At 49.1% G+C, this 9,720-nt stretch overlaps 1 protein-coding gene and 1 non-coding gene across 5 annotated transcripts in view; both read right to left on the bottom strand.

The window, feature by feature from the left end:
• Positions 1 to 763: 763 nt before the first annotated feature.
• TRNAE-UUC lies at positions 764 to 835 on the bottom strand. The gene has a single exon. It is a non-coding gene; the product is annotated as a tRNA-Glu (tRNA).
• Positions 836 to 5,698: 4,863 nt separating this feature from the next.
• PFKFB3 (6-phosphofructo-2-kinase/fructose-2,6-biphosphatase 3) overlaps positions 5,699 to 9,720 on the bottom strand; it is a 73,320-nt gene continuing 69,298 nt past the window's right edge. For all 4 annotated transcript variants that reach the window (XM_026648612.2, XM_026648610.2, XM_026648611.2 and 1 more), the window contains one exon: positions 5,699 to 8,578. In XM_026648612.2, the coding sequence (XP_026504397.1) occupies positions 8,572 to 8,578 (7 nt within the window). In that variant the 3' untranslated portion in view covers positions 5,699 to 8,571. The remainder of the gene's footprint in view (positions 8,579 to 9,720) is intronic.

Here is a 9,720-nt window from a genome sequence, read left to right as displayed (position 1 = left end):
CTTTGATTTCATCCTTTCCTTGTTATACAAACGTAGCTTTACTTGCTGTGACGCCTTGCAGAAGTGGCTCAGCTGGGCTCTCCGTTGTAGCGGCACCCACAAGTTCCGTGGCTTTGCTACTCCTGGAGCAGCTTGCAGAGACTGGTGAACGGGCGAGGATTAGATGGTAAGAGCAGAGAAAAGAGCCTCCTGCCAGGAGTAACCTTTAAAGCTGCCCTGCCTGGAGGAACATCTCCTCTTTGCAAAGGTACAAAATGTACCGCACAAAGAACTGAGTTGGGGGGGAGGGCTGGATGCTTCGTAACACACCCGTGTGCTCCACATGTGCAGGAGCTGAGGGCTCTCAGGCCAGACCAAAGCACCTTGGTAAGAGGTCTCTTTTGAGATGACTGTTCTGAACAGAGGTGGGCGAGGACCTCACCAATACTTCCAACAATATTTGGTCCTGTCCATTGTGATCATGTCCCTTCCACTTCCTGCCAATGTTCGAGGCACTGGCAGGACTGGTCCTGGAAACAAGAGTCAATACTGGAGCAATAATCCAGCAAACAATCATAGAATGCCAGGGTTGGAAGGGACCTCAGGAGGTCATCTAGTCCAACCCCCTGCTCAAAGCAGGGCCAATCCCGAGACAGATTTTTACCCCAGTTCCCTAAATGGCTCCCTCAAGGATTGAACTCACAACCCTGGGTTTAGCAGGCCAATGCTCAAACCACTGAGCTATCCCTCCCCCTATAAAAAAAAACAAAAAACTTCTCCATTATTCCCACACTGGGAATTGAACCCAGGCTACCTGAGTGAAAACCAGGAAGCCTAACCACTAGACCATATGGGACTAGCATTTTGAAGGGACCTTGAAAGGTCATTGAATCCAGCCCCCTGCCTTCACTAGCAGGACCAAGTACTGATTTTGCCTCAGATCCCTAAGTGGCCCCCCTCAAGGATTGAACTCACAACCCTGGATTTAGCAGGCCAGTGCTCAAACCACTGAGCTATCCCTCCCCCAATAGAGCCCACCCAAGAGAGATTATCAGGAGAATATACTGGCAACCCCCCTGCTGCATCCCTGAGTCTTATAAGAAAGAGCAGCCATGACAGGTCGCAGGGGTGGGATTCACAAAGGTACTCTAAGCACCTAACTCCCATTGATCTCCGAGGCCTCTCCACCCAGTGATGGCAGCGGAAATGCTTGACCTTTATGTGGTGGGGCTGGAGCAACAGGAAAGAGGACGCAGGAAGAATTTATGAGAGACGCAGAAGCCTCCTGAGGGGGCGTGACACTCTGGTGCTATAGCTGCTGTGCGTTCTGTTCTTATAGCACAGGTAAGGATCCTGACTGGTAGAGACTTGAGCAAGGATTAGCCCCTTTAAACTGAGTCTGTGCCCCAAAAGTTCTCTCTCCTGCACCTACCACTGTAGCATGCAAATATCAGAATCTGTTACCCACAGGATGTATCGTATCCTAGATACACTATGAGAAGCTCCGGTGGCCTCTTCTCCTTCCCGAGTAGATGACTTGCTTTAGAGCCAACAGGGCATGTAACCTCCAGTAGCAAAACTAGATCCCTGGCTGGCACTGGAATCTCCAGCCACCATGGGGTTAACACATAGACCTTTCTATGGTGGCTTCCTCATGAGTTGGGCACTGTTGGAATAAGCCCATTGGCACAGGCAGAAATTGGTTGTCGATGCTGTCACACGTGTCTCATGAACCTTAACATGCATGACAGGCAGTGACCGGTGTAACACGGAGACCGATGTACCAGAGACTTCACGGCAGCAGAAATTTCCTGATAGCCTTGAAAATACCCTGATCCAAGTTATGCTTATGCAAGCAAGCGTCTTATCTGGGTAAGCAGAGCAAGGCCAATGCTATCTGGACTTTCTGCACAGCTCCTGCTTGTCTGGTAAACAGGGGAGGCAGCGTGCTCATATGTTATGGCTAATGGCTAGTATTAGCTTTGGGTAACACATACAAGCGAGATTTTTTTTTTTCGGGACAGCTCCCTCCCTCCCTCCCTCCACTGGTGTCCCAAGCTGGAGACCATGGTCCTATTTAGCCACAGAACAGGTAACAGGGGCAAGTTCCCCGCCATCCCCACATCACCTTCTGCCAGGGTGCTTCAAACCTGCATGGAGAGTTGGTGTCTATTGGGGAGTTTGGTCTCTGGGCCCGTTTAGGCTTCTATGCAAGAGGCCAACTCCTCAGCTGGTGAAAACTGGCTTAGCTTCATTAACTTCAATGGTGCTACGCTGATTTACACCAGCTGACAATCTGGCCCAAGGAGTTTATCACTTGAGGGCAGATTTTGCCCTCCATTACCTCAGAGTAAATCCACAGCAGCTCCCCTGAGCTTAATGGAGGTAACAAAGAGCAGTTTAGCCCTTGGGATGGTGGTTTCTGCAGTGCACCAATGTTCCCTCCCCAAGGGGGTCCACAGCCTCTGGATGAGAACTGCATTGATTAAAGAAAACAAGGAAACTATGCCTGGATTGTAAACTCCACCTGGAATGCTGTGGCCCGTGACCATGAATAAATGAGCAAGGTTCAGGGTTAGCTTTGGAAGAGCATTCCAAAGTTTGGATACTTATCCAACCAGGAGGAACCCCCTTTCTCATGGCCCAGAGCCACCCGGGCATCCCCTACCGGGCTGTGGACCCTCATGGAGCGGGAACACTGGGATTTCCTCTTTTTCACGACTTCTGGGTTTTTACTAGGCTGACTCACCATCTCCTCCCCCATCCCCTCCTCAGCTTCAGGAGCAGACCCCCTTTAGACCCCCTCCTTCTGGCTTCTTCCAAAGGTGACTGACTGGCCTGCTCCTTCCTTGCATTGGTTTGGGGGCTGGCTATGAGACCTAGTGGCCCAGAGTTCTTCAGCAGAAACTGGGTCCCAGATCCTCAGCTCGTGTGAATCCATGTAGCTCCACTGACACAGCTCTGTTGACTTCAGTTTACCCCGGTTGAGGATCTTTGAATGGCCCAGTGCCCTGTGGGGCTCTGATTTTAAGGGTTTTGTCCTGCAGCAGTGCACTCTGGGAAGTCTTATCCAGTGAGTTTCTGGACGCTGTTGCTACAGTCGTAAGGTTGGGATCAGGGGCTGGACAAGTCACCTGCCTCTCAGGAGAGTTGGAGAAGGAAGTAGGCCTGTCAACTGGCTCCTCAACAAGCAAACAAAAATTCACGGAGAACAGCTCGCTAACCCTCTTTAGAAGGGGAATTTTGGGAGCTAGTCCCTGCCAACCCACCCCATGAAAACAGAAAGTGGGGAGAGAAGCAATCACCCAATTGTTTCCCCCACCCACAGGAGCAGGCTAGTAGGACACCAAGGATCTTAGAAAACATGATACAAACCACCATGCACAATCTTCTGCTGGGATGTTTTGCAGGAGACCCAGCCCACCCCAGCCAAGCAGACAGGTTGCTGCTTCCTCTGCTTCTGAGTGGGGACCTTCCTGCTACCCCACAGGGAGGATCCCCCGCCCCTCATGCTGCTGGCCCTACCACCACCACCACTCCAAGTGGGGGGGAAGGCCGCAATGCAGGAGTGAAGCCCCAGGCGGATCTGTGTTGCAGTGTGCCTAGGACCCTGGATTGCTTTAATCCAGGACTGTGGATGTGGTGTGTTCTGGAGCGGGGGTGGAGCAGGGGTTTATAAAATGCAGAACCCTCCAAAAGTTCAGAGATTTAGACTACAACCAAAGCATCAACATGTTGCCATTTGGCCCGTCTCAAAAAGCGAGGTTAGAGCTGCTCTAAACCAGCCCAGTTAGGAGGGGCGGAGGCTGAAGCCTGACTTGGACTGACCCATTCTGCAAAGCCTATTTATGGGGTGCACCAGCTCGTAGGTATAGCAGGGGCCTGTGCTGCGTCAGCCAAAGGGTTAATTAACAGAGATGAGCCCGAACCAGCTGGGTCCAAACCCTTCTGGTCTGTGGAGACATTCATAGCCACATCCAACCTTTGCAACTGGCTCCTGTCTGCCCAAAGGCCCAACCCGATGCCCCCACATTGTGGGGAAGCTGGAACCAGAACTTGGCTGCTCAGGCCTCTCTGTAACAGCACAGCTAAGGACTTGAACCTCTCCCGTTCAAAGTAACAGGAGGTTTGCCAACCCACGTCAAAGGGAACAGAACGAAGCCCTAGATGGGGAGGGATCTCCTCAGTGAAACTAGGGTGACCAGATGTCCCGATTTTATGGGGACAGTCCCGATTTTTGGGTCTTTTTCTTATATAGGCTCCTATTGTCTCCCCACCCCCTGTCCCGATTTTTCACACTTGCTGTCTGGTCACCCTAAGTGAAACAAAGTATTCTTTGGTTACTGTTCTGCTGAGCCAGGAAAAGCCCTTGCAGGGGAGTTAACCAACAACTCTCTCCCGCGGTGTTCCTGCTATCTTTTGTTTTGGCTGATGGTCTCCAAAGAAAACTGCGTGACCATCCTCGGTCTTCTTTTAGCACAGAAAGAGAAAAGAGGGCTTGAGTACAAAAACGTCAGCCACCTTTGAACACATGCTCGATGGCAACTATTCATCCATTTCACATTCAAACCTGCAGCGCATGGGGTGCGACTGGTCTGAGTGACACCTCTTTAAAGAGGCTGGGGCCATTAAGCCGTGAGTCCTAGTTATTCAACTGAGAAATAAACCCAATAGGTCTGACAGTCTCTTAAACCCAGAGTCGGCATGTACTGTACCCCACTAGGAAAGCTGCATGACTGAACTTTCTTCCTGCTCTCCCAGTGCATAGGGATGTCCATCCAGACTGATATTTTTAGGGGCAGGGGCTGTGTATTTTTATCTCATACAGCACCAAGCACACCAGTGGCAGTCCCCTAATAGCAAGACCACTTCTGTTTGTTTTACAGGGAGTTTCTATTGCACTTTAAGCTGAATAAAAGTGGGCCCATTTACAATGCTGCTGTGCATCAGTAGCTTCCATCAACTCCACTGGACGTTGCCGCTGTTTAAAAGGCCTTAGACACCGAAGTAGAAGTGGTCTGATTTTTAAGATCTGTCTAGATCTGCCTAACTTTAGACGCCCACCTTTGAAAGTTCTGAGCAGCGTGGGTGCTAAGGATTCCACAGTAGTTTTCCACACGGGCTGGATTTGCCCCCTGGCTGTGTCCACTACCCCCACCATTCTGCAGTATGCTGGTTGCCTGCCACTCTCCAACAAGTGACTGTGACTCAGGGCACGTCTACACAGCAAAGAAAACGCTGCACTTGGCCCTTGCCAGCTGACTTGGGCTTACGGGGCTTGGACTGCAGGGCTGTTTCATTTCTGTGTAGACTTCTGGGCTTGGGAGACCCTTCCATCTCATAGGGTCCCACAACTACACAGCAATGAAACAGCCTCACAGCCCGAGTTGGCTGGCATGGGCCAGCCACGGGTTTTTCTTTGTTGTATAGACATACCCCTCAGTGACAATCGCCACCATAGCTTGCATGGACAACACCTCTGTGCCGGTGTACAACCTCGCTAACCACAATGGGGCGCTGTACGGGTCGCCCCATGTGCAGCTCACACTTTGTAAGGCACGGAGTTGATCTGTACAGTAAGTCAAACATTATTTGTATTCAAGGGGTGCTTGTCGGTGCATTAGGAACAGCAGGGAAACCATGAATGAGAAGAATACCGTTGCCAAATGAAGGATCACGCCCAGTGTCTATTTCAACAAGGTATTTTATTGGTCCAGCAGCTGCAAAATATACAAATTTCTGAAAGGCATACCCTGTTCTTAAACTGGCACAGCTTTCATCTCAGGCAATTATTCCAGACATATATACAGAATACAAGTAACATATCGTAAGTCAAAATAAAATAAACCCCAAAAGACCTACCCTTCTCTCCAAGCTCTGCAGCATACATTAAATAAATAAACAGCACTTCGCTATAAAATTATAAAAAAATAAATTCAAGTATCACAAAACAAACAAACAAAAAGTCATTGGTGTGGTTCAGTTAGCCCCTTCTGCCCACCCACCCTGTGTTATAATGGCACGGCCCATGCCCAATATTTGCTGTTTATAGAAATAGGAGAATGGGTGTCAAGTTTCCAGGGGAACACGATGGACAGAACCAATCCCAGCAAGCCCCTTTGCTTGCCTAACTCCTCCTCCAAGCCACCACCTCTTTGCCTCGGGGGATTGGTTTGAAGCGATATTCCACCACTTTCCCTTTCAACTAAACACACTCCTTTTCGGACAGATTCACATTTTTTGTAGGCCTCACCAATATGAAGTTATTTTCGGAACGGGAGATAAAGTTTGTTTTGAAGTTTGGGTGTGTGCCAAATGGATCACGGGCCCTAATGTTTGCGTTTGCTGCGTTATCTTTCCGTAGCAGGGGGAGAAAGTTAAACTCCTCAGGAAGCAGTCCAAAAGATAGGTCACTCACTCTCTACAAATTAGTCTCTCTAAAACGAAGGAAACTAAATGGCAGACATAAAACACGCAGGCAAAAAGGGAACTCTGCATTTATCACAGCTATTCAAAAAACAAAAAAATTCTTCCACTTCATCTTTACAAGAATAGCGGTATATAAACAAACCTCACATTGGCAGGTCACCAAGAAAAATATCTTCAATGGTCAGATATGGGCTGAGAGAGCCGCTACTGGCCCTTCCCTGGTGCTGCTTTAAAACGTACAAATGTACAAAGCATTTTCACTGTGCAAGACTAAAGCACTAGGCACTGCGGTTCACCTTTCCAAAGAAGTAACCACATTTCACCAGAGCTTTCTGCTCCCCTCTGCAGGAACCTCACCTACTAACCGTTACCTGAAGCAAGAGCGAATACGAAGAAATAAAACGAACAAGAGTGGAGAACTCCCCAGCACAATGCTGACAGCTCAGGACCCCCGCCCGCTTTGCTAATGGACTGTAGAGGGTACATCCTTTCAGCATATGATTCAGCTGCACTTTAAACCGTTAAGACAATAATGTATTGCTTGAGCTCCACTCTGCTTTTTGGCTCAGCGCTTGCGCACCGGAGAGAGCGTGCGGCGGGGTCAAAAGAGAGCACGGGTACTAGCCAAGATTTAGGGCTTGGCAGGCCAAGGAAAAACGAGACACTACTTCAATATTCTTCTCCTCCTCTCCCCACTTCTGGAGTGAGGCCGGGCGGGAGAAAATCCTGTACAAGGATAACACAAGTGCACACAAACTTCTGCACAAATGACACATTAGTGGTTATTCTTGGGCTTAAACCCCTTAACTTGAAACACAGAACGGACAGTCAAGAAGAGACTCACATACAGAACAACTGGAAGTTGGCCAGTCCCTACGACTAGTCCATAAATTAGTACCTCACACCCACCCTCTTCCCCTCCCCACCGCTAATACTGTAACTCCCACTGCTTTGCAGTCTTAATCTTTCAGCTCACGCAGTACAGCATCCAAGTATCTAGGCTTCATCTGTAAGAGGCAGGATTGGAGGGGGGAAGGGGGAAGTCACACCCCTGCCACATGTAAAGTGCAAAAACAAGCAGTTTATAAAAAGAAACTATTGTTTAAATGCCTCTGAATGTGGATTTTTCCACACACACAAAAGAACCTGCTCTTCACAGACAGACAGACCTCCATGCATCTCCAAGAGGGTTGTGTGTCTGCCAAACCCACCTGGCCTAGCATAGACACCTACTTTAGAACAGTAAATCCTGCTCAAGTGCAGGGTAAAAACCTCTGGGAAGTGGAGGATGCGGAGATTAATTACAAGGAAACGCCTCTTGGAGCACACAGGCCTGTGCTCCTCCCCTCCCCCACCCTCATCCAAACAACAGCAAGGTGAGGCTTCCCCCCCAATCCAAGCCTTCCTGCCACGTCAAGTCAGCAAGTGGCTCAAACCATCTCCCCTCAGCCAGCGCATCTCAGGTCGAGGCTAAAAGCAGATTCCATTTGTCTCAGAAGCAGATGTACACACCTGGCAGATCCCTTTGATATTTACAGAGCTATAGAATTGTTGTTTTGTTAAACGCAGCCGTAGAGTTCTGCTTGAACAGCCAAAGATGTCACCCAACTGCCTCTGCCGTCAGGACACGTGCCGCGAAGAGACTGGCTGCGTGCGTGTCACAGGACATCGCCGGTACCAATAAGGCGTGCCCAGTGCACGGAGGAGTTAAAGACACCCCTCCACTTTTGTATTTCTCTGCGCACCCTGTCTCCTCCACATATATACACACACACAAACGGGAGGAGACGGGGCAGTACCAGCCATCCCTGCAAGGTCATGTCGCTTACACACAAAAATAAAGTCCAATTCAGTGCACTAGAAGCACTTTACAGCTTGCTAGGATATATCGAACACCCAAGGAGACACAAAAAGAGATGGCCTATGGATTGGTTGTTGAATCCACTTTTTCCAGTTGATGAGCTCTTCTCTCTCTCTCTCCCCCAACTCAATACAGTCCAGTCGGCAGACAAACAGCTATGGTAGAAGCAGCCAAGGGTCGACCTCGAGTCGAATGGAGGAGTACGATACAAGCAAACATCAGAAATGACGATGAAATGGAATCGGCGTCATCTGTAGGCTTCCAACGGCCCTGAAGAAATCATGATTGCTTCTGGGAGCTGTTCATGTTCTTGCAAAGAAAGAAAGCAAAGCAAGGGTTGGATTTGCCCTGTAACTCGGAAACCAAACAGCAAGAAACACTGCAGCATCCTGTACATGCAGATGGGACATGGGGAAGGGAAGGCTAACATACAGCCATTGTAGGGATCACTGCAAGAAGCATTTACTAGGGAGGCAGGTCAGACAGTGCCCACTGAGGGAACAGCCATGATTAAAAAAACAAAAAAGCAACAGAGGAGATTTTCATCAACATGCCGCCTGCCTCTCACTCTCTGCTCTCTACTGTTTGTGTTCGTGGCCCTCGCTTGTGTCATGTCTGTATTTAGACAGTAAGTGCCTCGCCGGATTCTATACTGCACAGTAATCAACATCAGTGCAGCGTGGATGTGAAATGCTACCCATTTTGCACCGGCATAAATGAATACACAAGGCCCAAGAGGGTGGAGACTCGGGATCTGGGTCTTCCTTTGTTTCTGCAGACCTCCTAGCACATATTTGAACCCCCAGTAATTTGCACTAGTAAAGTTGAACCACCAGTTCTCATTTCAGCAACCCTATGCTACGCGCTATCCTGCACGATGGCTGAATGAGACATGCACACACTGGCTGCTCCAACGGAGCAAGGGAGCTCGGCTTCCCGTAGTCTGCCTCACCGTGAACTACAGATTAAATTCTCCAGACTTTTCACTTGCCCCAATACTGTCTCTAAAAAGCACTAGGGTTTTCCATTGCTGCTCAAGTCTAGACACCATCCAGCTATGGACCTCAACTGTAGCTCTTCAGAATTGCTGTTGCAAAGACATCCAGTAAACACCAATGTCAACTAGAAAAGCATTTTCTAATCCATGCCAAAGAGGTGAAAAGGGTGCAAGTCTCAACAGCTAAACACACACTAGTCACAATGCAAGACTGACACCCTCTGCAGTGGTCACAACACTGAGCAGCCCCCACTAGTTATAGGATATGAAGGTTTGTTGTGATTGGCAAGTTTTCCACATCACAACATCCCAGGGAAGGGAAAAGGGGAAAGAGACCAGTTTCTCAACAGAAATCTCAGTCCTGGCTGGGTTTATAGCATGGACCAAGATGCAGAAGTGGGCTGAGATGCTCTCACTACTATCCAAAGAGACAGGGTCAGGTTAAGGAAGCCAG

Source organism: Terrapene carolina, unplaced genomic scaffold (genome assembly GCF_002925995.2).
Source record: "Terrapene carolina triunguis isolate 2854851 unplaced genomic scaffold, T_m_triunguis-2.0 Scaffold68, whole genome shotgun sequence".
Classification (NCBI taxonomy): Eukaryota; Metazoa; Chordata; order Testudines; family Emydidae; genus Terrapene; species Terrapene triunguis.
This window is presented reverse-complemented; position numbering and strand designations above follow the sequence as displayed.